The 27,434-nt window shown below is 46.6% G+C and overlaps 1 protein-coding gene across 1 annotated transcript; it reads left to right on the top strand.

Moving 5' to 3' along the window:
- Positions 1-1,114: 1,114 nt before the first annotated feature.
- On the top strand, positions 1,115-27,347 carry LOC310895652 (alpha-2-macroglobulin-like protein 1). Its single transcript, XM_083827182.1, has 36 exons — positions 1,115-1,357; positions 3,139-3,325; positions 3,655-3,817; positions 4,604-4,656; positions 4,959-4,979; positions 6,119-6,272; positions 6,728-6,812; positions 7,360-7,480; positions 8,326-8,443; positions 9,514-9,623; positions 9,961-10,128; positions 11,428-11,652; positions 11,784-11,847; positions 12,364-12,509; positions 12,653-12,802; positions 13,625-13,819; positions 14,290-14,374; positions 14,993-15,146; positions 16,198-16,426; positions 16,727-16,850; positions 17,014-17,135; positions 17,545-17,596; positions 17,989-18,072; positions 18,508-18,684; positions 19,012-19,093; positions 19,740-19,896; positions 20,773-20,847; positions 21,054-21,225; positions 21,651-21,865; positions 22,130-22,345; positions 23,064-23,179; positions 23,860-23,950; positions 24,253-24,321; positions 25,526-25,628; positions 26,269-26,310; positions 27,171-27,347. The coding sequence occupies exons 1-35, from the start codon at positions 1,260-1,262 to the stop codon at positions 26,307-26,309; spliced, it is 4,422 nt and encodes a 1,473-aa protein (XP_083683308.1). The 5' UTR covers positions 1,115-1,259; the 3' UTR covers position 26,310; positions 27,171-27,347.
- The last annotated feature ends 87 nt before the right edge of the window (positions 27,348-27,434 follow it).

Raw genomic sequence — 27,434 nt, 5'->3', positions numbered from 1 at the left:
ATACAGAATGAATTTGCCGTCTGCCCACTCTTTGATCCCAGCTGAAGCAATCCCCTGGATTTACTTTGGCATGGAGTCTGTGCATGTGTATCCACTCTCTGAGCTCACAGAGCAATGTAACTGCAATGTGCACCTTTCACCTAGCACAGACACTCAAATAATCTGCAGGTTTGAAGCACTGTATGTCACTGATCTGGGAATACATTTGATTCTCTGAAATCAACAGGGTTTTGACTTCAAGCCTAAATTAGCCAGACAAAAAACAGAATTCTATCTGATTTCAGAAACATTCCCCATGGCTCTGCATCTCCGAATAGTCACCAAGTTAGCTGCCTCAGAATTTAAATGGAAACAGAAAGACAACTAAAAGATAATAAAGTGTTAAAGTTCTTCCCTTCTTCCAGGGAGAAGTTAGAGGCACTACAAGAGCTGTATGTGGAGCCCTGGATTGGCCTGGCCAGAGGCTGCAGGGCAGGAATTAGGTTTCAATACAAAATGAATAGTACATAAAGAAGTTCTACAGAAGAAATTCAAACCTAAAACAAAATTCAACTGACATCAAAAAAAAACAAATTTGCCCAAGAATGTTTCCAATGTTTCCAGGAATGTTTCCAAGAATGTTTCCAATTTCCATTTGAATATGAGGGGTCACTTCTTTACTGTGAGGGTGACAGAGCACTGGAACAGTTTGCCCATAGAGGCTGTGAAGTCTCCTTCTCTGGAGATATTCAAACCCCACCTGGATGCTGCCCTGCGTAATGTGCTATAGGTGATCCTGGTCGGCAGGGGGGTTGGACTAGATGATCTTCAGAGGTCCCTTCCATCCTCGGCCATTCTGTGATTCTGTGACTCTATAATGAAATCCCACTAAAGACACCTTTGTAAAAATTAAACCCCCATACCAAATCAAGTATCTGAGCATTCCTGCTGTCATCAGCTATGCTGCATAAGATAAGGCAGAGAAACACATCTCCCAGAGAAATATCAACAAGGCTTACAAAGCCTTGGGGCAAGTGCCTTTGGTGCCTCGGCAATAAACATTGTCTCCACCCCTTCCACCCGCCCACATCCCAGCCCCAGCCATGCACAGCATGATTTCCACCTTCTTGGTTTCGAAGCCAAGACAGGCTTTCGAAAGAGACAGGCACCCTGTCAGAGCAAGAGCTGCATAGTCCTTCATCTCTGGATGAGGGGCAGAGGGAAGAAAGAAAGCAGCAGAAACAGGGGCAAAGGGGGGCAGAGGAGAGGCTCATCTTCCCATGGAGGGATTCAACCTGCATTCAGCTATGTGGAGCATCGCTCTCCTGTGGGGCAGCATCCTTCTCCTGCCTAGCGCGGTTGGAACATCTGCAGTGATGTAAGAACCTCAGCTGCTTCGCATACGCGCCTTGGTCTGGGGGGAGCTCTTGGGGGGTGGCAGTGTTTCCAAAGAGGACAGAAGGAGTTTCTCATTTTTCATACGCCCAAGGTTTTACCTGGTCTTCATGCACCCTCCCCACCACGTTACTCCTACTACTTGGCTCTCCCTCTGGTGCCTATGGTGTAGACCAGGTATTTCTGCAAGGACCCAGGTCATACCAAACCTGACAGCTTTCTGCATGTGTTTAATTCTGACCTGCCAACATCTCATGCGTCCTACTGTGTTCCGGGCTTTGCTTTTCTCCCCAGAGTCAGAAGTTGCCATTTAAACCTTTAGTAGACAAAGCTGGGTGCCTTTACAAACTGGGCAAATGTGAGTCCAAGGTATCTAATACGCATGATCTTTGTACAGCAGTGTGTTGATTCTGCCTTAGCTGGCCGTGTGCTCCCTACGGTAGATGTAACAGTATGAAATATGTCACTGGGTCTTAGCTGAGTTTTCTCAAGCCACGTGTGGTGGGAATGCACAAGCTTAGTTTTAAAAGCCCGTTCTAGTGGGAGTACAGCCTTGGACATACTCTATAGGCTGATACAGCTTCCAATCAAACACGTCTTTACTGCTGCTTGTTTCCTACTGCTGCCTTCAGCATGAAGCTTTCCTTGATGGTAATACTGCTGGTTTCAGCAGGCAGGCTGCTGTCACACCTGTATGTCAATGTTTTTTGTAGCTTCATCAGAAGGTAATCTAGCCTGGCTCTAGGGATCCTGGAAAAACAGCCTCAGAGAGGCTGTGTGGTACTTTTATAGCTCAGAAGGCAAGGACATGGGAAGAATCAGCAGAGATGTGTGAGAAAATGTTCTAGAGTAGAGAGTGCACCGTGGGACCATTAGGAGCAAATGAGGTTTGGGAAGTTCAAGAAGTAAGCTTTTAGTGCACATCGCATCCTTTGGCACAGTGGCAGGCAGGAGGTGCTATGAGTCGTCCTAAGAAGGAAAATCAAAATGTTGGCACCTGTTATCATCTCCCCTAATAATAGCAGCAGACAGGCTGCTCAAGGCAGCTTGACAGCACTTGATTGTGAAAGCATTTACGGCTCCTGGCCAACAGGACTTTGACTCTCTCTTGCTATGGTTATGAGCTCCAGCTGAGAACTGCCAGCAGTTCACGTCTGTGAACGTCACCATATCCCTGCTGGTCTGATCTTTCAAGGCCTTGCACTCCTGTTGCTGCAAAAGGTGCTGATACCTAACTCAGTCTAGGGGCAGTAAGCAGTAGTAAGTTTTCAGACCTCCTTGAATGTTGGTGTTTCTTTGGTCCTAACTGCTGCAGTGCCATTTAAGGTGAAATAAAACAATATGGTCAGCTTGTTGGCGTTACCCATGGGCACAGCTATGATAGCAGCCACAGATGTGTGAGATCTGGAATGAGAATGAGGGCGGGTGTGTGAGGGGCTGAAGAAAATGTGTTTATGAGATGTGTCTGGGACATGAGGTCAGTACACTGGGTCTCGTACAACAAATGGCATTGGTTTTGGAAGCAGCGACTGTCTCTTTCTGTAAGTGTATGCAGCATGTACTGTAGCCTCGGTGGTAATGCCTACATTACCAATAGATGAGGACGGTGTGATCTTGTCCCACCGGGATCTTGACAGTGGAATGAAGCAACCAGAAGTCTTACTAAGAAGTACCCAAATCCCACAGTCAAAACCCATCCCATCAGAAAATCAATTTCATCTGAGTTATTTATTTGTTTATCTATTTATTTTTTTATTTTTAAAGAAATTATGCTGTGGCAATACCATCTCAGCTCTACCACCCCTTCTCAGAGACAGTGTGCCTCCAGCTCAGCAGAAAGCAAGCAGTCCCAATCCATGTGACAGTATCGTTGCAAAGCAAAGCTGGGAATAAGACTCTGATCACGCAGACCATCTCTCAGCTCATCTTCTTCCATTGCACAAGCTTCCAGGTGAGGAGGATATTTTCAAGGATTGTGAGCAGGGTGGCTATTTCATGAATTCTGCTTTAGCTGGACTGGAAAGACAGTTAACTGTGTCATCCCATGGTCCTCTCTTAATCAGGCTGTGGATCTTCTGCTTCAGCCTATACAGGTTCTTCCTGCTGTTGAGCCCCACTCATATTTTACTCTTCTAGAAAACATTCTGAAAAGTACTGTGATATCTTTCAGGGCAAGAAGAACTGGAGCAATAAAAAATCAGTATAAAAATCATTATTGCGGAAGACTGGGGATCCACGAATGAGATTCAGCTTCAGTTATGTTTACAATTATGCCTGCAGGTCCCTCCCCCTGTTGGACAGCCAGAGGAAGTAGCTTTTGTTGAGATCAAGGTCTTGGGAGCCAATTCAGAGTTTGAGAAGAAACAGAAAGTCCTAATCAAGCATGCAGAGAAGAAGACTTTAATCCAGACAGACAAACCTGTGTACAAACCCGGTCAGATTGGTATGGTTATAACGCCTTGTGTTGTGAGAGGAAGAGGCAGTCCTCAGGCCACAAATACAGGGTAGCCTCCAGCTCCTGGGGCGGGGCCTGCACCGCCTCCATCACCCTTCGAGGCTGTTCCTGCTTTGAGGGATTTGGGGATACCTCTGCCACGTGTCGGCATGGCATGTTTTTAGCATTACTAGTCATACTCGGACAGTGTGCCAGTGTGAACAGGGCTTCTGTGTTTTGGCAGAGGCATGAGAAAAGGCCCACATGGCACTGTGTTGTATTCATAATTGCTCCAGTCAGATGTGGTCTGTGACTGCCCTAAAGCCTTCTCTCCCTCACAGACTTCCTCAGAAGAGGACCATGGTGCTGCAGGCCCCACACTGACACAATTCAGATCACCTCAGTGCAAAGCTGTTTTCCCCATTATCTCTCCACCTGCTGCTGGCATTGACCTTCACGGCAGGCAAGACTGAGGGCTTCCATGTAGGTCCAATGTCCATAAAAAATGCTGTTTCTCACCAGCACAATCAGCCTTCCCAGAAACCCTACACTATCCCTCATACCACTTTTTTTTTCTTTTCTATTTTTTAGCAGGCTGCCAGCTCAGAGCAGGTCTTTGAACTTAGGCACTAGCTTCTGCCCTTTCAGTGAAGCACATTGGCACATCCATACCTATTAACAGACTTTCATTTAGAATCACAGAATCATTAAGGTTGGAAAAGACCTTCAAGGTATCTGGTCCAACCATCTCCCTACCACCAACGTCACCAGTCCTGTTTTTCTTTTGCTCTGTAGTCAAGTTGCGAATCGTAACCTTGGATCAGAACTTCATTGCCAGCAATGAAACAGTAAGTCAAGAGCAGAGAAAACTTGGTGTGTCTGAAAGTGCTATGGGTTGCCTCCGTGTTTTTTGGATCAGTGTTTGGCCCTGCTAGGTGGACAGCTAGTCTCAGTTTTGGTTTTAGTGCTTACAAACAGCACTGGGCAATGCAGATACTGCTCATGATGCTGGGTCACAGGCAATCCCGGGATGTTGCTTAGGGAAGGCTCATGGATGATTGGGAGACAAAAATGCTGGGGAGGGGAGAGGGGCATGAGAGGTGGCTTTCCCGAAAGCGCCCTACCACTAACTGTTATTTCCTTCCCACAGCACCGCCTAGTGGAACTGAAGGTAAAAAAACCTTGTTGAAAGTGGCGATCTCTTCACCCCCTTGGGGAAGACAAAGGTTTGGAGATGACTGGAGGGAGGGTACGGATGCAGAAAGCCAAATACCTCAAAATGAATGAGAACAGCACTTGAATTCTTGCCCTTCCTTTAGTGTCCACACAAGTGTGGCAGTGCAGTGTTATGATACCAGTCTCATAAGGGTTCCTGCAGTGCCAGTGAGAATCAGTTGGCTGTCCAGCCAACTTTTCTAGAGTGGTCAGAGTACTTTTAGTCCCTCTAGCCTGTGAATTGAAAGTTTATGAAAATATAACGTCTTTTTCAGGAGATTTTTATATTTAACATACAGAAAATTGAAGTTAGATCTGTTAGTGTTGTGGCTACAAAGCTTCCTAAAAGAGCCAAGCTTCCTAAAGCAGCTCTCAGGATATTGACCTTACAATCTGCTCGTCTTAATATGAAAGATAAAATACGAACTACAATCACCCGAGCTGAGGAAAGATGCCCAAAAGCAGTGTGTTTGTAATAACCCATACAGAGAGGTCCCAGTTCCAAACAGCAACAGACAGTTGTGGGCCAACTATGACTATCAATAAAGCCTCAAAAAGACCTTACAGCTCCACAGCCTCTGCTCAGCATCACAGGTCTTTAAATCCTGCTTTCTGTTAGGAACCTCATGGTGCCTTGCATGGTGTCCTGAACTTATTTCCCCAGACTTTCCCAGGGATTCAAGCTATCACACTCCCCAGTGATCACTCTAGTAGATCATGCCTTAGGCAGCACGTGCTGTCAGGATTGACCACTTTCACAGTGACCTTGGGGATATGCCAGCTCAGATCACTGCAGGGGCATTTGAGAGGAACCACCTCTATCTCTTAGTGAGACTGGCTGGCAGCAAACCACAGTTTTGCAGCAGTCGGTGAGATGGTTGAGAGCAATAACACGATAGAATGACTTTGTCAGTGAGACAGGGAAAAAGGCCCTATATTCTTTAAGCTGGGACTCACCTGAGCACCATAGCTGTGTCATAGATCTGGGCTCTCAGGATGACTATGTGCACTCAAGCCATGCTGTGGTAGCACAGGTATCCTGGAAGTGTCTCTTTTTGCACTTGGAAATAACTTTCTCTATGACTGCCTATACAGGACCCCAAAAGGAACCGAATTGCACAGTGGCTGAATGTTACCCCTGTGGGAGGCATTGTGGATCTGTCCTTCCCTCTGGCTGCAGAAGCACCAGTTGGAGAGTATACCATCAAAACGCCTGACCGCACACATACGTTCAGGGTAGAGGAGTATGGTAAGGGTCTAGGGAGCTCACATCAACAGAGAAAAACACATTTCCACCGGATTCCTAACCTCTCACAGGGCTGAATTGGCCTTGCAGCTGTGAACAGCTGTGCTAGTTGCGCTATTTGTGCTAGCACCTGAAATGTCCCACCACGTGCTAATAGGTGTGATCACTGACTTTCACTCAGACCCACTGGCTTTCTCCTTCCACATGTCTTGAGGAGGGACTGAGGCACTGTCCTGCAACTGTGCTCTGTGAAGTGGACTAAAGCTGTCTACTCACACCACACTCTCTTAGCCAGGCTGCTGTTGCATTCCTACCAGGCCTTGTGCCGGTTCTGTCAGGGACAGGGAACAAAAGGAGAGACTGCCTTTCTGTGAACAACCATCTGGGGAGGTTCTGGACATCTGGGACAAACAAGCTCTCTCTCCTTACTGCATTATATTTCTCTTGCTTTCTCACAGTTCTGCCCAAGTTCAGTGTCTCCATCCAGATGCCTCAGGTGGTCACCATCTTGGAGGAGACCTTCCATCTCCATATCTGTGGCATGTGAGCTGACTTACCTTGGCAGAAGCTGCATTCTTACTGTTTTGCAAACTGAGCAGCTATCAGTAACCAAGCGCAAAATGATCTCTGCCAACTGTCCCCCTTCCTGATGTCTGGTACCCTGACATCCTCTGCTAAGGAATTCTCCTGGACTCTCACCTTTCTCTGTATTCTCTCTCCCTACTTATTTATCTGTGAGTTTGAAAGTAAGACAGTGGATCTCCTCAGTGGGGCATGTGCCATACAGTACAGTACCTCTGCTGCATTGATTAGTGCCAGTGGGGAGGGAATAATGGCTCAGACTTGTGGCCAGCACAATGTTTGCTAGCACTGTCTAGTGGAATTAACGTAAATTTAGAGAGGAGAATTCACCCACCACTGCCTTCTGCCTTAATCTGATTAAGTCTTTGTAAATTCTTGGCTCATGATCCATGAAGATATTTCAAGCTGCTGGGCGGTATGGCTGCAAACCACAGGCTAAAGCAGATATTATTTGTCTTGAGTCAGTGTTTCTGTGCATGTATGTAAGCCCTCTCTGCTATTTTGCCAGGTACACATATGGAAAACCAGTTCAAGGTAGTGTGAAGGCTGTGGTGTGCCGTAAACATATCCAGTATAAAAGGAAGTCTCCCAAAGCCAAGCGTAGTATTTGTAAGGAGTACACTGGCAAGGTGAGCACATGGGCCATCCACTACTCCTGAAAAAGAGAAGAACAGGGGCAAAGAGAAGGAATAATGCTAACGTAAGATGTGGGGTGGGGATCAGCTGTTGAAGCAGCATGTTCTTCAGTCCAGTCAAGGATGATGGACTAATATGTTCTTAATTCCCCTGTGAAATAATCTTAACCCATCTCAGTAATCTCTCTAAATGCACTTTGATGCACTCAAAGGAAGGAGCGTTTGTAGACAAGCTAACTGCTGCAGATTCACCTACAAGCCAGGTATTGTGACAGGACAATAAAAATAGAGATACTGTCCACATCAGTTGACTTCTGCTGGATGCCTTTTAGCAACAGATTTTCATCTGATGTAAAGAAAGATGTATGTACTGTTTCCCAGAAACAGCTGTTTTGGGAAGACAGAGATTACCTCTTATGTCTAAGCAAACAATTGCAGTTCAGCATAAGCTTTACTCATTCATCTTTGGGGTTGAATAAATGTATCTACATTTGTTTACGTGTTTTTAAATAACCCAGCATATACATATTAAAGATAAATCCTGCCAGAGCAGAAAACATCATGTTTCAAGGAGAAATGGCAACTAATGTTTCCTACTGGCATGTGAATGACTGTGTAAAGAGTGTAAAGCATGTTTCACGCACCCATGCTTGTGAACCAGGATCTCCTATTCCTCAGTGCTCCAGAAAGAAGATGGTTCATGCCAGTATGGACGGTGCTCCTTTATCTCAAGTGTCTTAGTCATGTAATTTAGACTTCTGGGCCTTGGGTTTAATCTGAACAACAGAAATGATTAGTGCATTCATAATCAGTTAATAGATTCAATTTCACACCCTCAGACAAATGAGGACGGCTGTTTTACCACTGAGGTGCACGTTAAGACCTACCACCAGAAGCGTACTGACAATTACGATTTCAACCTGGAAGCTGTGGCTGCTTTGAAAGAAAGTGGAACAGGTAGCAAAAACAAAAAGCACAATTCTACATTTTGTGGAAGGTCTTTTTATTTACACTCTTACAATATGCTTTCGTTTGGGTTTTCACCTGCAAGACTCCCTGTGTCTTGCACACAGGGAAAATGTGGAAGTTTCTACACTGGCTTCCAGGGGGCAGGTGTTCAGAGGGTTGTGTCTTTCCTGGAAGCACTACAGCAGCATGGGGCATACCACTGCGGTCTAACTCAGACAGGCAACGTGAGTTCTTCCAGTTACAAGATAGCCTTTACCAGTATACTTGCTCCTCTAGAAGCTGGTCTGGCCATTCCAGCTCTGACAGTCACCTTGGTTTATCAGAGATGGACTAGAGCTGCTGTTTCTCCTCTTCTGGTTATAGCAGAAATGTGGACCAGGCCACATTCTTTTTTTTTTTTAAACCACATTTTAGGGAAGTCCTTTGGAATGAGGAGGGGCTTAGAGCAACCAGTGATAACGTGAGCCCTGACTGTGTACCATTAATAAATGGCATCTTGCCAGATTTATCTCAACATCCCAGGCAGGGATATGAAGCTACTTGCCCAGAGCTAAATAGCCCATGCTGGAAGGTGTTCTCTCTTCCAAAATGTTACAAACCATTCCTTACAAGAAAATGTTTCCCAGCCCCCTGCTGAAAGCAGTAATACATACTCACTTACCAAGCAATGACAGTGATTTCAGTTGGGCACCACATGACAAGACAGCAGACCGTAAAATAAGTTGTGTAGTCAAGGGGAAATTCTGCCTTATAGCGACTCTGCTGTGAGAATGGAAGGAGAATGAAAGTGGATATTTGGGAGTGGAACAATTTTAAACAAAGTCAGAAAGAGCATTTGGGTCTGGCAGAACCCCCGTGGTAGACCTCTGTCCTTCCAGCAGCTCACAATGTAGGAGACACTATTAACAAATAATGTGTGTTAAATGACTCCTGAAGATAAACGGAGAAACTACAGTTCCCTGTGAGTGATACTCCAATGTTTACCTCCATCCATTCAATCCTTCTGCCTTTGCTCAGACACATGATACTCACTTGCGTGCATCTCCTGTCTTTCTTAGGAGTGGAGTTCAACACCACTGAAAACTGCAAGGTCACTTTTGGTATCACAACTCTTCAATTCTGGGGAACAAGCTACTACTATCAGCAAGGAGCTCCCTACTATGGAAATGTAAGCAAACAGAGCAAAAAAGTGGAATGTTCAGCCTGAGGGGATGGCAGACACAGAAATAATTAGTCCCCGTGCTCTGAGCTGTCCAAAGCTGCCACAACTCTTCTATCCCAGTCTCTCCTTTGATGTCTCCACCAAGAGATAATCCAAAGGTGTGACCACAGAATAGGTACATAGCTTTGCCAGGTGGGATGGCTTCTGCATAAATGGGGAGGCACTGGAGGAGTTAGGGGGCCACACTGAGAATCCCTTTGCAGAGAGGGGAACTGAGTCTTCTATTGTGAGGCAGATTTTCAGTTCCAAGGCCTCCATTTTTCTGTTTTCTGCATTGTTGCAGCTGGAACTCAAAAGTGGCAATGGGACCCACCTGAAGAACAAAAAGGTGATTCTTACAGTGTCCTATGGTAGCAGGAAGCAGACCAAGACCTACTTCACAGATGACACTGGGATGGCCTCTTTCATCTTAGAGACTTCAGCATGGAACAGCAGTGAAGTCCGACTGCAGGTTAAGGCCAATAAACGCACTGGATTTGGCTAGCACTAAGCAATGCATCCCTCAGATCCATAGTCGATGTCATTGTCTCCGTATAGCCAGGGAGGTGGAAGTGCGGAGCAGTGAAATGACAGATCTAGGGCAAGAGAAATATTCCTTGGCAGAGCCAGCATTCGGATGCTACACGCAGTCCCTGAGCAGTCAGGAGGCATGATGACAGACAGATTTGTGGACAGAGGCTGTGTGATGTTGTGACTGAGGTCTATCCACATAGCACCTCTGGTTGAGGTGGACGAGGCTCTGTGAGACTGGGCAGGGACAGAAAACAGAGGAAGGACTCCCACGTGGCATGGGATGGGAAGTTAGGAAAGGAACCAGGAGAGAAGCATCTGAAAATACACATAGAGAAGAAAAAATGAGTGACCGGTTCACTGTGTATCACCCTCATTGCATAAGAACTAGGATATAGGAATCTTGGCTATAAGAGGAAGATAATAAACTTGGATGTAAGAACCTTGGATATAAGAGGAAGAAAAATTAGGAAAGAAGGAAAGCTAGTAAGGAACCAGTTGCTGCAAGCCAGTCTGGATCAAAACAGGTAACCAGGATGGACGGAGCAGAGTGGGAGCTAAAGATGGCTGCCAGGTATAGGGAAATGACAGAGAAAAGTTCTCCGTCTGCTTTTCCATGAACAAAGAAGGCTCGTCTGCTTCTAGGGGTAGGTTTCTAATACCTGCCATATCTACACTTCCAGGGTCAAGGCACATCTTTCCTTTTCACCATATTTTATGTAGTATCTTATATGAAGGATCTTGACATGGCTGGAAGCCTGAAAAATGTTAACATCATAGTCTCGGTACAGATAGATCATAGTTTAGAGATGAGCAAGGCTCTTGATCTTCAGTTGTCCCCTGCCATCCCTACTGAATGGATCAGGGAAATTGCTAAAAGAAATATGGTGTGTGAGTGGAATAACACTGAACAGTGAAATACATTATCAGGGCAGATCCATGTTGATACTTTCCCCAAGTGTACCATACAAATGTGAAGGGTTCAGTGGTTTGATCCAGGGACTATTAAGCCACTCTGCACAACTGAATGATTTGGCCTGCTCTAGGGTTAGCAGAAGCCTCCTCCTTGCCTCCTTCTGTACTTTTATTTCTCCTTCTTTCAGGTCAGTATAGTGGTGCTTTCAGCACCTTACTGTGGGAGGGTTCAAAGGCTGCTGTCCCATCAGTCACAGTTTTGGTTTTGGCCTGGGGAGATTGGTAAGAAATCTTTGAAGACTGAGTCACCTTTTCTATGCCACAGGCAAAGACCCAGCCAGAGGAATTCAGCAGTCAGAACATGAGGGTGTCTTATGGTACTGCATCCCTCACTCTGAGGGCCTTCTACTCCTCCAGCCGTAGCTCTGTGAGGATCCAACCAGTGCAGGCAGCGCTGCCCTGCGGGGACGTGCAGCAGGTCACCGTGAATTATCATCTCCTGGCCACTGAGCTGGGGGACGGGGCTGCCAGAGCAGAGTTCTACCACCTGGTGAGTGCAGGGCAGCACAGGCAACGAGGTCAGCTTTGCAATGGGTCTATGTTGGCATAGGGCCCTTCGCTGGCCCAGAGACACAGAGTAGAGGCACTTGTCAGCCCACTGCTCTGTTCATTCCCTTTTAGGTTTTGGCCAGAGGATCCCTTGTGCATCATGGCAAAACAAGAGTACTTCTTGATCCACCACTAGGTAAGAGTGTCTAAATACCAAGAACAGATTAAGGACCCAACAGGAAAGCCTACATGCGAAGGACAGAGAGATCTGAGACCAACAGGAAACAACAAAGCTGGCAAAAATAATTCAAGTGGAATGGCGAATATGCTATCTCTCTTCTGCCTTCTAATTTCTTTTTTTTTTTTTCCTGATCAAATGAAGAAATTGTCAGAAGTTAGCTGCCAAGCAGGAATTATCAGAGGCCTCCAAGAGAAAACTCAGAGAATCTGTTTGCCACACTCCAGTGGAAAGTCATTTCTCTTGCAGGCATGCAGTGTTGCAAGATCCCTCATGATATAAGATCAGTGCTACAAAATCGCACTAACTTACAGCCTGGTCTAGCTGTGGCCTCCCCAGAAGCAAGACAGAATAGCTTTTTATCCAAGTTAACTGTACAGAAGTATTGCAGAGGTTGACCATTTTGCTGCCGTAATCCTTCCAGACAGACCTCCTTGCCTCTTCCTATACTGCTCTTTCTCCTTCTTCCCTCAGGTCAGTACAGTGATACTTTCAATATCAGTCTTCCCATTGACATCATTTCACCCATGGCTATGCTCTTTGTTTACACTGCCTTCCCTGAGGGTCAAGTGGCAGCTGACAGCTTCAGTCTGAAAGTTTCCAAGTGCTTCAGGAACCATGTAAGTAACACCCAAAACATAAGGGGGTCATAGACTGGAGGGTAGCCAATTAGCTAAAAACTGTCAATAAATGTCCAGCAGAACCCAGTAGTCACAGATTCCTCTTTCAATGTCTTCTGTCCGTCTTTCATCTTCCATTTCAGGTGAAGCTTGGCTTTTCAGACACGGTGGCTCTTCCAGGATCAGCTGTCCATCTCCATTTGCAGGCTGCACCACGCTCCCTATGTAGCATCCGTGCTGTAGACCAGAGTGTACTTTTGCTAAGGCCAGAGGCTGAGCTATCCAGGGCTAATGTGAGTCTAAGGCTGAGCCCTGCTGTTATTGGAGAGATGCCTTTTGAATATCTAATTACAGTCACTGGGTAATCAGGCACAGTGGATATATCAACAGGTATTTAAATGGGGACAGGACATGGCTTCATGAGAAAAAAAAATGAAGACAAACATCAATCATCAGCCAAAATTACCAGTTTCTGTGGATGGATCTAATAGAATAACCTACTGACAAGCCCAAGTATAAACTAATGACACATTCTTGCCAAACTTAGTGTACTTTGCAGTAGTGGCAACCAGATGTCTAGGGACTTCCATCTCCTGAACCACCTCATGACAGCGCTCCAAAAGAAGAGTTACATTAGAAGATATGCCCAGTGTATGATAGGCTCCATAGCTTTGTTCCAACTCACACAAACTGGACAGTCCTTCCATGCACAGACTAGACTGGAAGTGGTGCTTTGGCAGTGGAAAGGTCTCATTTCTCACCTAGGCCTGGGATGCATTATGTCTGAGGACACTTGAGCTGCATCTTGACACTGTCTTGGCGAATCCAGGATGTGCCCACAGTCAAAGAAGCCTTCTAAGGATTCTTACTGGCCTCCTTAAGGAGCATTAAGCTCTCAGGTGAAAACTATGAGCCACAGCTATGCACCTGTGCCCCAGAGGGGTTTGTGTTAATGTTTGTTCTACATATCTGAAACTTGTGGAAGCTTTCCATGAAGATAGAAAACCTTTGGGGATGGATTTTTGCGGCAGGCAGGATCCAAGCTCTGCCTCCATCACAGAGAATCTTGCCTACCTCTCAAACTAACCTGTACTGTTTTCATTCTCTGTCTGCAGGTGTACAATATGTTCAGTTATCCTCAAGAGCACCCCAGTATCCTCACAGACTCTTACAGTGACTACTGTACTGTCCACAAGAGTTCAGGAACCATCAGTTCTCAGACCACGCTTCCACCAACAACTACACCACCCTTTATGTACAACAGCTATTCTTATGCAGTGTCCCAGCCAGATGTCTATGGACTTCTGAGGGTAAATTTAATTTCCATAAACCCTGAAATACCAGAGCTGTGCCCTTTTGTATCCCGGGTCAGCCCAGAGCAGCTTCACGGATTGTTCTTCCTGTAAACACAGCAACTTCACATTCTGAATTTGCCAAGCTTTTGAAGTAAGAGATTTCTGACATCCCATGCTCCAAGCTTTATAAATTCCTATTGATCAGGCACATCCCTAGAAGCCAGCTCCCCACTTATCCAAGACTCTAGGCCCTCAGACTTTGTAGTGGTTGGAAGGAAAGGGAAGAGTCAGAGGAAATCGGAGGTTGGACCTGGGCTTTGTGAACAGGGTGGCTCCACATTCTCTCTGTTTAAATTTTCAAGTCAGTCAGAGGTGTAACAACATGGGGTGGTTGATATGTTGGGAGGTGGGGGCAGAGACAAACCCCAGACATACCACTCCCTCCACTGAAATCTGCCTTCTTTTCTTCCCCTTCTTTCCCCCAGAATTCAGGTCTAACGTTTTTAACCAGCCTTAAAATCAAGTCTCCAATCGAGTGCCGCACCCAGACCACTTTCTACGACTACATGTGTACATTTTAATTTATCGTGCTTCTTTGGAAATCACGGGTAACATACAGGTTGCACAAGGGCAGATAAACATGCAGTGTGTTGAGGAACTGGGAATGGCTTCCAGAGATGAGGGGGATGTTGCACATGAGATGAGAACCACAGGAAGAAGGGAAGGGTCCTGATGTGTCTAGTGCACTGGAGTGGCAGAGGGTTGACTGCATTGGAAGAGCCCACCTGGAAGCTTCTGGCAGACAGGAGGATAATATGGCCACGGGGGAAAAGATAACTCTCCCAGGAAGAAAGATATGTTTGTAAGACTAATAGAGGTCTCACTGTAAACCAGATAATGAGCCAAGATTGGCTTTGGGCAGTATAGTATCTAAGTCTTTCAGCAGCGGCTGAGAGATCAGAAGTGTGAGCAGGCGGAGTTCTTCATGGGGGACCATGCATATGCTGGAATCCACGTGCTGAGTAGTCCACTGGAAGAAAGTAGTGAAGTGGGTCAAGGGCATCTTGGAGAGGACAAGGGGGATCAGAATGGGAGTGGGAGGGATGGAGAACTGGGTTTTTCCCAGCTGAACTGTATCCTGATCTCAGCAAAGTACTGTCTTTGTATGAATGCTTGTATTCCCAAAAGCTTATGATCATCTGGAAGACTTGGAAGACTTGGATCCAGAACTAGATGCTGCTGTTGAACATACTGAGTCAGAGCACAATGAGCTGGGCAGCAAGGCAGGGCCAGTACGTACCTGGTTTCCTGAGACGTTCATCTGGAGTCTGGTCCCCATCAAGTGAGTAATTATGGGCTGTGGCCCCACACGGACTTCCTGTCAGCCACAGCAGACAGAGAATAGTCAGGAGCAGAGCCAAGGCATTACCACTTTCTATGCCCATAAAGAAAAGGGGAGCGTGAAGAACTGGATAAGGAGTTCAGCACAGTTCCTGGATCTTGAGATTTTCCAAATGACCCTGGGGAACTTAAAATCACAGGCTCCTGTAGGATGGAAGGGGCCTCCTGAGGTCTGGAGCTCATCATCCTGTGCAAGGCAGATGAGGTTTTAGATCAGGTTGCTGTAGTCAAGTTCTGAGTGTCTCCAGGGATGGAGACACAAACTCCTTGGGCATCTGTTCTGGTGTTTGACTATTCTCATGGCATTTTTTTTCTTGTCTCAAGTCAGAATTTTCCATGTTCCAGTTTGTGTTTGTTACCTCTCATTGTATCAATATGCACCTCAGAAGAGCTTGGCTCCATTGTCTCTACACCTTTGCATTAGGTAGCTGTAGAAAGCAGTGTGATTTTACCATAGCCTTTCCCTTTAAATATTGAAACCCCTGGTTCTTTCAACCTCCTATTGTACATCAAATGTCCCAACTCCCTGATCATCTTGATAGCCCTCCACTGTACTCATGCAAGTATATCAGTCTTTATTATACCATAGGACAAAAACGGGACACAGTATTCCAGATGTGGCCCCACAAGTGAGAAATATAGGGCAAAAATAACTTCCCCTCAGCCCAGTAACTGCAGTCTTCTTAATATAGTCCAGAGGTAGATGACCTTCATTGCTGTAAGGGCAAATGAGATGACTCACGCTCAATTTTTCATGCACCAGGATGCCCAGCTGAGGATGTCCTCTATCCTATTATCCAGATCATTAACAAAGCCATTAAGCAGTGTTGGTACCAGTATAAATCCTTGAGGGATGCCACAGGCAAGCAGTCACCAGTTGAATTTTGTGTCACTGTTCACCATTCTTTGACCGCGATGGTCAAGTGAGTTTTCCGCCCAGCTTATGAGCCACAGGGACAGGGATTAACTCTTCTGCTCTGTTTTCTCCTCAGTGATTCAGGGTCTGCTGAGTTATCTGTCACAGTACCTGATAGTATCACAGACTGGAGTGCCATGACTTTCTGCACATCAGAGACCCATGGGTTGGGAATCTCAGAGACCGCCAGCCTGCGGAGCTTCAAGCCCTTCTTTGTGGAACCCGTCTTGCCCTACTCCGTCTTCCGGGGAGAGTCATTTCCCCTGACTGTCAAAGTTTTCAATTACCTGAAGCAGTGCATGGTGGTGAGTGGCTCCCTCCAGGATTGGTGTTGGGCAAGGGAATGTATGGTAACCGTACTTCACTGACTGAGGCCCTCTTCAGAAATCATCTCTTCAGAAATCTCCACACACCTCCATCTCTGTCCAGGTTATCCTTCCCCATAATCTCAACACTGTAGGGTTGTGATGTCCATGGGCTGTTGGTTGCCCACAGGTATTGCAACAGGGCCATTATCAAACTCACCCTGGGTCTAACTGACATTTGGATCAAGGAGCTGAAAATAGCAGCTCTGTAACCTGAATTCCCTTTCTTTTCACCTCTAGCTCCAGCTTAGCCTAATGAACTCCAGCGATTTTGAATTTGTGCATGCAAATGTCAGGTTCACCGTTTGTCTGTGTCCCGATTCAGCGAAGACATTTTTCTGGGATGTGAAAGCTACTAAGCTAGGTAAGAGGAAGACAAGGGAGGGGCAGGGTCTCAAGCAGGAATGGAACTGGTCTGGAAGGGAGAGTGACCTGTTATGGGAACCATAAATGAGTGGCCTTAGGCTGAACAAACTGAAATGTAGGCACTGATGTGCCACCTGGCATCTTAAACTTTTGTTCTCTAGGGAAGGTGAATTCCACCGTCACTGCAGAGGTGATTGATCAGAAAGATGTTTGCACTGAGAGTATAGCTGTTGTGCCAGAATCTGGAGGGAAGGACACAGTGGTTAAGCACCTGCTGGTGAAGGTCAGTGTGCTTCAGGTTCCTGGTGGGATCAGAACTGGGTCAGACTCAATACAGCCTGGTGGGGTGGGTCTAGGAAGGGAAATCCCACTTGTCTGTTGGCGCATTTCTCAATGAGGCTAGTCAAGGAGAGGTTCTAACAGTAGGTTGTGTAGGGATGAGAGCTGAATACCACCAGTCTGGATATGCTTGGTAGGACAGAGACGTCAGAACTGATTGCTAGCAAGGCAATTTAGTCAGAGGCCATGCAGCAGCTAAGAAACCTGCTTCCCAGCAAAACTCCATCAGCAGCATGCATATCCCCTTGCACAGCCCATGAGGATGGAAGTCTTGCAGGAAGGTGGGGTGCTGTGCAGCTGATATCTCAGATTATTGCTCCCTCTTCTGCACTGACTAGCCTTTTCCCCACCAGGCAGAGGGGCTGCTGGAGGAAAAGACCCACACCTCGCTCCTGTGCCCTAAAGGTAGGTGTAGATACCAGACAGATAGGGACTAGCTTAGAACTGGGGCAGTACGTGTGTGTGAACCACAGAGACCAAACAGAAGCAGGGTGGTCTGTGAACAAATCCAGGAGTGTCTAGAGGGGCATGGAGAGGGGCGAGTCAGGGATTTTGGAACTTTTACGGAGAGGCAAAGCTGTTCAGCTCTACTCAGTAGCACAAGCTCTTGGCAGCACAAAGCCTAACTACATCACGGTCACACATCAGTGGATGGCCTAATCTTTGTGTCACCCTCTGTTTTCGATGCTTACTTCAGTACAGATGAGGTGATTCCAGCCTTTTTTACGCCATCTCCTGGGGATGCCTGTGGCTCTGCTATCTGCATGTTGCTATGCTGATGCTTTTGCCGTTTGCAGGAACTTCAGCTTCGGAGACAATCACTTTTACTTTGCCAGAGAACATGGTCCTTGGGACAGAGAGAGCCCACATCTCTTTCTTAGGTGAGATCTAGGGGGATCGTAGAAAGTAAGATTTTTCCCCGCAGGATTCTTTTCTTCTAGTGCTGCTTCTGTAACTTCTGTAGCAGAGTAACAAGAGGAAATGTGTACAGTGAGGTGTAATACTGGGTCCCCATTCTTCCAGAGATTCATCCAATCCTGGTCTCTCTTATACAAGTGACACTGGGCTAGATGGGCTTGTAATTCCACCAAGCCAAGAGACATAGATGAGTACCATATCACTATTATTATAGGGCTGCACCTTTGACCATATAGCTCTGCATGGCCAGAGCCCTGTAGACATTAAAGTCACCCTAGTGTGAACAGGGGTGAACTGAGCCCACTCTTAGCAGGTTATCTGGAGAATCAGTGAGCATAGATTTTTTTTTTATATGCAAGAATATGTAAAGCTGCCAAAACTGTGGTTCTATTGTACAGGTGACATTTTGGGGACAGCACTGGACAACATAGATGAGCTCCTCCAGATGTCCAGTGGTTGTGGTGAGCAGAACATGGTTCATTTTGCCCCCAATGTCTTTATCACACGATACCTCCAAGAGACAGGACAACTGACTCCAGAAATCAAACAGAAGGCAATTGGCTATCTGGAAAGTGGTGAGTGGATTTCTGCTCATGCTGAGTTATTAAGCTGGTGATGTTCACTACGCTAGGTTGTACAGTGGGGATCTCAGGAGACAGGTGATGCTGAACGGGATTTGTACAGTGTCATTTGTGTGATGCCATGGGAATTACAGTGTTGTGAATCAGGCTGCTGTGTCTCAGCTAAACAAAGGGTTCAAGACACCTTTAAAAGCTCTTTGCTGAGTTCCCTGGAGACAATGCTTCCTATAGTGATCTGCAGACTTATTGTCAGGGCAGGTTGTCACCTTGAGAACATGCCAGACACAGAAAATTTTCACTACCTCCATTCTCTTCCTGCAGGATACCAACGGCAGCTTCTATATAAACACGCAGATGGCTCATATAGTGCCTTTGGGGAAGGAAGCGAGCCAGGGAACACATGGTAAGCAGAGATGTGCAGACACAGTTGAGGAACAACAGCCTGACCTGGTCAGGCTCACGCTGTCCTGGATTTGGGCCTGGGGAACATAAGGGTGTCTGGAGATGTGCAGGTATTTCATATGGACACCACTTCTGAGACTTTTTGGAAGAGCACCATGCGACAGTGAACTGACCTGAGGTACTGCTGTTTGACTGTTTGTGTTTGGACACCCCAACCAAGCCTGCTTTTGAAAACTTGGCTGCAAAGACTTCTTCTTCCCAGCTTTTCCAATGTGCTTTGTTCCCAGAGGGGATTTGGGAAAGGGGCTGAGTGAGCAGTCTTTATACTTACCAAAAATCAGCCCTCATGCGTTTAAATCACAGATGTGGACTGTGTTGGAATTGGCAGAGGTCCAGGGGAGCACTGAACTGTCAGTGAATTTTCTATCTCAGGCATCCTCTTTCTGCAAATGGGTGAATCTGAGCTTGAGTTTCAATAGCATCTATCTCGTGCATTGCTTCCAGTTCTCAGTCTGCTCAGAGGCTCTGATGTGCTGGCATTTCTCCAGGGATGAGATAACAGAAGACACAGAGACTTTTGTCTCCTTCTGGAGATGGATGTCAGTAACTAACTCAGTCTGATTTTCTTCACCCTTCCTTGGTTCTAGGTTGACTGCCCTTGTCCTCAAGACATTCAGCCAAGCCCAGAACTTCATCCATATAGATGAGCAGAACATTAAGGATGCTGCCAGTGCCCTGATTAAAAGTCAGACTCCATCTGGCTGCTTCAAGAGTGTGGGGAAACTCTTCAACAATGGCCTGATGGTATGACATACTCTGGCTGTTCTTTGGGTACCTCAGGGCTGCTTCACCTTCTTGCCTAATTTGGGTGCCAAAAACAAACGAGGACTACTGCAGTACTACTGCAGGAGGGAGGCTCTGGTGTGCTCAGGTCACCCTTGAGTGACAGCCAGGGTTGTGCTTAGTCATGATTGTACTTTTTGTTATTCCCTTGGAAAACAGCTTCCTTTCCCATTGCTGAACTGCTATTTCATCCTTCAGTCTGAGTTTCTCCCTGTACAGAGAGAGTCAGAAATGGAGTGAATGGCGATTAATCGCAGCCACTCATGTGAGACTCACCATACCAGGGATGTGCCTTATTCAGTCAGAAACACCGCACTTGTACATGCACAGACACACACACACACAGCACCATCAAAGCAGAGCCTGCAGCTCTGCAATGCACCAGACCTCAGATAATAACTACTCCAAGTGAAGAGAATGGTACCTTTCATTTCCCCCTGCAAAAGCTATGTTTTATTTTGGTCCTCCACACTCTTGCCGCTCATCCAGGCCCTCAGCTGAGGTGCCATTGTGCAACTGGGTTGTGGGAATATCACTTTCCCCTGGTGCTGAAATCTGCTGCTGCAAATCCTTTGCAGGGAAGGGGAAGGGGAAAGGGGAATGTGTTCTGTGTTCAGCAGAGGGTAATAAGCTACACAGATGAGCTTGAGGTGCTGTTGTTGAGAAATGGGACCTGCAAGAACAGACACCAGCCTTGGCACTTCTTTAGCAGAGGAACGGGACCAGCACTGTTGTCTCTGCTGGCTTGGAGTTCACTCAGGGGGCAGAATGCAGTGGAAAACTTCTCCTGCTCTCTTCTCATGGCAGCTCTCCTCTTCTGTTTTGTGGTGGCTGCAGGGTGCAGTGGAGGAAGGACTGGGGCTGAGCTCTGCCATCATCACAGCTCTCATACACTCTGGGACGCCACGCTCTGTGAGTAACAGCAGAAGGGACACGCTGTATGTGCAGCCGCGCTGCAGACAGTACAATGGCACCCTGCTTTTGTTCACACAGGAGTGCATGATGCGTTTTCTCCCTGTGTGACCTGTCCCTGTTTCCACCCTCCCCTGCACACATCAAGGCTGCATTCCCTCCCCTACACCCTGCTATCAACTGGTGTGCTTTCATTTGCATCCTAGGACCCAGCTGTGCAGAAAGCTCTGAAATGCATAACGGACCTGGTCAATGCTGACAGTGGCAGTTCCAGCCTCTACAGCCTGGCACTAGCTGCAAATGCCTTTGCAGTAGCAGGTGATAAGGCACTGAAGCAGAAAATCCTCAAAAGACTGGATAAGGCAGCCATAAGATCAGGTACCAGAGACTGCAGGACAGGAGAGAGGGGTGTTGGCAGGATTGTGTAGAGAACCCAGGTCTGAATCACCAAGAGAATGTGGGGCAGGAGTGGGGAACACTGGCAGAGCTCTGGGGAGAGCCAAGGCTTGGATAGCCTCTGTTTGCCACAGGCTATACCCATACCGTGAGACACACTTGCTCTGTGGATGATATCACAGTCCTGATCTTCCAGTCATCCAAACAAGGGGGGTGTCATGGATATTGTAGAGCTCCTCCTCAGCCTGCAGGACTGTCTTTATTGGCAAAAGCAGGATGTGGGGGACAAATAGGAAAATATGTACCCATATCTTGTCCCAGCGCACGTCTTTACTCAGTGCCTAGGAACTACAAGGTCATTAGATACAGCTCCACACTCCATAAGTCTTCCCACACTCCACCTCTAGATGCTCAAATATTCTGGAGTCAACAGTCCAAACAGGAAGAAGATTCCCTACATTGGTATCGGGCTCCATCTGTTGATGTGGAATTGACATCTAGTATCCTCATGGCTCACATTTCAAAGTCAAGCTTGTCTTCAGATGAAATCAGAAAGGCATCCCAGATTGTGTCATGGCTCATCAAGCAGCAAAACCCTTATGGAGGCTTTGCTTCAACCCAGGTAATCCCCTGGGGCCATTGGCAGTAGAGAACCTGCTGTCAGCTGCGGTTTGTAAAGAAAAAAAATGTAAAAAAATAGTTAAAAAAAAAAAGTATGGATTTACAAGCTGCTGGGTGTTGGTGAGGGGTGAATATTTGTATTCCTCTGAGTTAATCCTGTTCTAAAAGTCCAAGGGGAAATCTCAACCAGGGAGGGAAAAGCTAAAGACTGGGATGCACAGGAAACAAGGGTTCTGTTTTGCCATCTATGTGTCTTTTCCATCAGGACACAGTGGTTGCCTTGGAAGCCCTAGCCTTGTATGCAACCAAGACCTTCAGCAAGGATGGCCCTGATCTTCAGGTTTCTCTCTCCTCTGAGGACTTCCGTAAAAACGTCCGAGTAGACAATACCAATCGCCTCCTGCTGCAGACAGTGGAGCTGCCTGCCATTCCCAGAGATTATACTGTGCATGTACAGGGCCATGGGTGCCTTTTCCTGCAGGTAATACCACTCCAGGGACAAAAGGTCTGTCTGGGGAAAAAACATGGAAGCTGGGGACCTCTACCTTGCTGTTAAGTGAAGACTGAAAACAGACTGCTGCAGTGATTTGCAAGAGTGTGGGGCTTCAGAAAAAGATGGAGAGTGACTCTTTGCTCAGTCAGATAATGACAGGACAAGGGGAAATGGTTTTGAGCTAAAAGAGGGGAGATTTAGATTAGAGGTTAGGAGGAAATTCTTCACTCAGAGGGTGGTGAGGCACTGGAACAGGTTGCCCAGAGAGGTTGTGGATGCCCCATCCCTGGAGGTGTTCAAGACCAGGTTAGATGGGGCCCTGAGCAACCTGATCTAGTGGGTGGCATCCTTGCCTACGGTGGGTGGGTGGAACTTTGAGGTCCCTTCCCACCCGAGTCATTCAATGATCCTGTGATGATTCTATGATTCAGGGCTGGTAGGATCCTGGGATCCAACAGGGAGGAAAGCCAAGGAAAACCAAGAAGTTCCCAAAATGAAGTCAAGATCATCACCACCCAGTCAGAGCTATATTTGTTCTCGAAGGAGTGCAGTGACCACCACCAGGAGCAGCACAGTTGCATCACCTCTGCTTTTGCCATATTGTTTTCTCTTACACCAGTGGAAGACAGCAACAAAACACTAGATGAGGATACTCACCATCAAAAAATTGCTGTTTCTGCCAACTAGCTTCTTTCTGTCCTGACAGGCAATTCTGCGGTACCACATCCCTCCGCCGAGGAAGGACCTCACCTTTGCTGTGTCTGTGCAGACAGAGTGCACAGCACCCGACGCCACCCAGTTTCCTGTCACTGTTCACACTCGGTAGGAGACACTCAGTTGCCCCTCTCCTCCCCTATGCTGAGAGGCTCCTGGCACTACACCAGTCTCTTGATAGCCAGGATTCTCCTTTATTCATGAGGTCCAAGCACTAAGATGTCCCTGTTCTTTTAACTATGCCACTCCTCATCTGGGTGGAAGGTACAAGGCCATGGAGGGATGAGTTGGGCTGTAGTCCTGTCTATCATCATGCCAGTCATCACAAATTCTCCCAAGCTCTGTGGGTCTCACCCCCTTCCCAAAACACTAGTCCCAAAACACTAGTGTTGTGAAGGGTCTGTGGGACTGACTGCTGACAGTTATTCCTAAGTCTCCCTCGCTCCTGGTTAGCTGTCACGTCACTCTCCTCTGCTTTACCTTTGCCCAATTTGGGACAGAAACTACCAACAGAACAAGAGGAGGATGTGATATTCCCTGCCCTTACTAGAGAAGGAAACTCCAGAAGCCTCTAAAGGAATAAAATTCTCCTAGGCTGAGCATAATTAAAGGATAAATCAGGGGAAGTACAAAAATTTATCATAGTGCAGAAGCAGGTATGCTTACAGGAGGAACGCTGGAAGGAAAGGCAGATTCCTCCACCTGAGTCCCAAAGCTGGGCTGGAGTATCTGTGGAGATCATGGCTCAGAAAGTAACATTAGTGCTGTCCCCTGGGTTCCTGCTGCAGCTACACAGGGAACCGTGTGTCCACCAACATGGTCCTGATCCAAGTGGAGCTGCTGTCTGGATACAGCCCCGTGGCAGATTCACTGGATGAGGTGAGACCACAAGTTTGTGTCCAGCTGGGATGGGAATGGTGACAGATGTCCGTTGTGCAGGTTTCTATGCAGAACCATCATCATTTCTGTGGGCAGAGAAACGTTGTTCTTTTCCTTCTAGTAAATCTTTACACCCAGAGTCTCTTCCAGGCCACACAGAGATCTTCACCTGTTCTTCCTACTGCCTTTTCCCACCCCAAGCACTTTCTTGGCCATATGAACATTTTACCCATGCAAAGGTCAAATATCCCTGAATATTTATGCTTTCTGCCTTTCTGTTTTTCTGACTTTTCTTTTTTCAGCTAAAGAAAATGCCCTTAGTGAAGAAAGTTGAAAGTGAAGCTGACCGAGTCGTTCTTTATCTGGAGGAAGTGAGTGGAATTTAGATTAATGTCATCATTAGGAGGACTGTGGGCTGGCAGATAGCTTTTAGCTTACTCATGCATTTTGGTTCTAGTAGTATTTTAAGTATTGAGAGCTGCTGTTCTGCATACCAGCCACATTTGCTGACCTGGAGAAGTATGTGTGTCAGCTTGCAGTGTTTCAGCTTTAGAGACTGTATACAGGACCACTTAAGTGAAATGCAGCTAACTGATGATAAGACTACATCTGCTGGCACTGTTCAGAGACTGTTGAAAGTCCATATACAGGGTCTGATCAGGACCGGAGAGATAGGAGGATCCATCCAGTAAATTCAAGCCAGTCTGAATTCTTAGAAAGCCCTTAAGTGGCTTGAATTTAGTAGGCCACATCCTGGATTGCACATGGAGTTTGCCAAGATCACCCAAAATTAAACCAGGTGGTTGTGTGAGCTGCAGTGCTCTCTCCACAGCCTCGTTAGTCAACAGATTAACAACCACTCCAGGTTTTCTCCAGCTCTATGTATACATAAACAGCAACAGAAACAAGAGCTGGCATGAATCTAAAATTCTGAATTTCCAAGGAGCACTTCTACTGTTCTGTGATTCTTTATCTCCAGCTGACATTCAGCTGAACCAAGTTATCCTCATAGAAAGCTGGTTATTGTAATGCATTAGACTTGCAGGGAGACTGCTTTTGTTACATCTACCGCACAGAGCAGAAAGCACAGGGAAAGATTTCAGCTCAGGCTGCCTGGTAGCACAAGATGGAACCGACCAAACAGCATTTTATGTAACTACCATCATCCAACAAATGTTAATCCACAGCTTGGATGTGGCTGCTTCATAGTGAGAGCCGTGTGAGACTACAGAGAAAGAGCTGATGCAATAGGACTGCATATAAGCAAGTAGCCACTGAGGCAAAATACATGAAGGAGAAGAGCAAAGGATGAGAATGTGGGATTGGTTGGGAACACTAACACTGTACCTAATGCACATTGACTCTGTGGACTTGATGTCTCTCATGAATTGAGTTAATTTTGGAGACACAAAGTGGGAGATGGCCACAGAATATGAAGTAAAAGGTATTTTTGCGATGGACTAGACGGATTTGCTACAGTGGTGATGTCTCCGTAGGAGCCTGTGTGAGAGCAGGTGGAAGGGATTGTCTTACATGACAGGTTCTGGCTGTAATCTTTGCATCTCTTGGTCTTAGCTGACTCGACAGCCTCAGGCCTACACTTTGCTGATGCAGCAGGACATGCAAGTGAAAGATCATAAGCCGGCTAATATCAAGGTTTATGATTACTACATGCCAGGTGAGCTCGGATGCTGTACTGCAGAAATCACAGAAATGTCCCACTGGGAGGAACTTTCTGAAGTTGTCTTTCTGAAATTAGACTTTCTGGTCTAAGACAATACTATCCCTAGCATGTTTATTTAACTGCCCCTTAGAAACTCTGTAGTGATGGACTTACCCTCTTGGGCTTCAAAATGGTGGATTTTTCTTTTTCTGGACTCAGAACTGGCAAGCTTGAAGTTGGCACATGGCTCCACTTAAAGTCTAACTCTTCCAACAAGAGACAAGCAAGAAGCTCAGAGCCATGCTTTTGTACACTCATTTTGTGGAAGGCAACAAAGGAAAGGGTCTGTAGTCACTATGGTGAGGGGATGGCTTGGAAGAATGACAGTAATAATTTGTTCCCCATTCCCTGAGTTCTTTAGCAGGAGGAAAAGCTGGAAATGTGTCTAGGATTGTTATTACTTGAGAAAGTGGGGAGTCCATAACTATAACTGAACTTTGCTACATGCAAATGGTTTCATGTGTCATGGCAGAAGGGAGATGTGGGCTGTAAGCTAAGGGGACACCTCTTCTAGAAACAGAGGCATAATGCTGGGTTGCTTTAGGGAGTTTTTGGAAAGTGTATCTCACTGGCACGTTTTCCTCTCCTCTTTCAGAAGAAACAACGGTGATCAGCTACAATGCTCCCTGCACATGAGGTGAGGGCTGGACACCTGTTTTGCCATCACAGGCATGGCCCTGAAGAGTTTGGAGAGGGAGGGGGTTGCAGGCAAGGGCTCTTCATCAAGAAACTTTTGACACTACACACTGAGGGTAGGGAACAATTAGCAAGGTTAAGGGTGAATTCCTGTATCCCAGTGATTAAACTGAGGAAAGAGAGAATTGAATTTGAAGTGGAAAGTTTGAGGTGGCCAGCTCTTAATAGAGTTGAAGGCATGTTTCATAAAACAAGGGCTGACTGTCCTGAGTCTTACCACCAGTCCTGGCATTTTGTATTGAGTATACTAAACACAGTTCCTATTCATGTTATTTGTCCTGCAATTCTGCAACCCTCCAGCCCTGTCCATGCAACATGCTGTGTCAGCTTTACTGCAAGACCTGACTTCTTTTCAATGCCAAGCCTTCTGCAGCCTCAGACTGGCTTCTGAGCTGTGCCAGGGAGCGGATACCTGTCCCACCCTGCTTCCAGGCTGGGCAAAGGCAATGCTTGAACTCTGAGTGTCTGGTCATGTTCTAAACTTCGCTGCATCCCCGTGCTTCCTTGTCTTCAGTCCACAACATGGAAAAAAACACCTGCTTCATGGGTCACCTGTGGGAGACACACAGTCCTGCCCTGGGATGCCTGCCACAAGCCCCACATTCTTGGTGAAGATGCTGCTGCAGGCTTTGTGCAGGCAGCTGAGATGTACTTGTAGGACAGCCAGAGAGAGCTCTGTCCTTGACAGCTTGGCAGTCTTGTTTGGTCACGAGGCACAAAAAACCACCCTTGAGTTCCCAATGTTTAGTTTTAATACTTCAGGAACACAGACTTTTTTGTCCTTTTTTTTTGTCTCCACAGGAACAGGGACAGACATTCTCTGCAGTCTCTGTCCATCAGTCCTTTGTCATCCCTGCTAACAGCCACCACATGGAGATAAGAAGCAAAGAGAAAATGCTTGAAATCACCTTCTGAGCAGTTAGTTTCCTAAAGGCTAGGACTATGCCAGCTGTCTTATTAAACGTCAGTAGACTAGAAGTGTCTGGTTGAGTGATCATTCAGGTTTACTGTTTTTCTTCCAAACTAGGAAAATCATGTTTAGGAGAAAATCATGTTTAGGAGAAC

This window comes from Anser anser, assembly GCF_964211835.1.
Source record: "Anser anser genome assembly, chromosome: 1".
NCBI classification, from domain to species: Eukaryota; Metazoa; Chordata; class Aves; order Anseriformes; family Anatidae; genus Anser; species Anser anser.
The sequence above is the reverse complement of the archived record's forward strand: the minus strand, read 5'-3'. Positions and strand labels throughout refer to the sequence as shown.

Bases quoted from the DNA above. Each gene is read 5' to 3' on its own strand.
- LOC310895652 (XM_083827182.1), top strand. From the start codon at position 1,260: ATGGAGGGATTCAACCTGCATTCAGCTATGTGGAGCATCGCTCTCCTG. The intron at 14,375-14,992 runs GTACATTTTAAT...TATTCCCAAAAG, and splicing joins CACTTTCTACGACTACATGT to CTTATGATCATCTGGAAGAC. The intron at 24,322-25,525 runs GTGAGTGGAATT...TCTTGGTCTTAG, and splicing joins TCGTTCTTTATCTGGAGGAA to CTGACTCGACAGCCTCAGGC.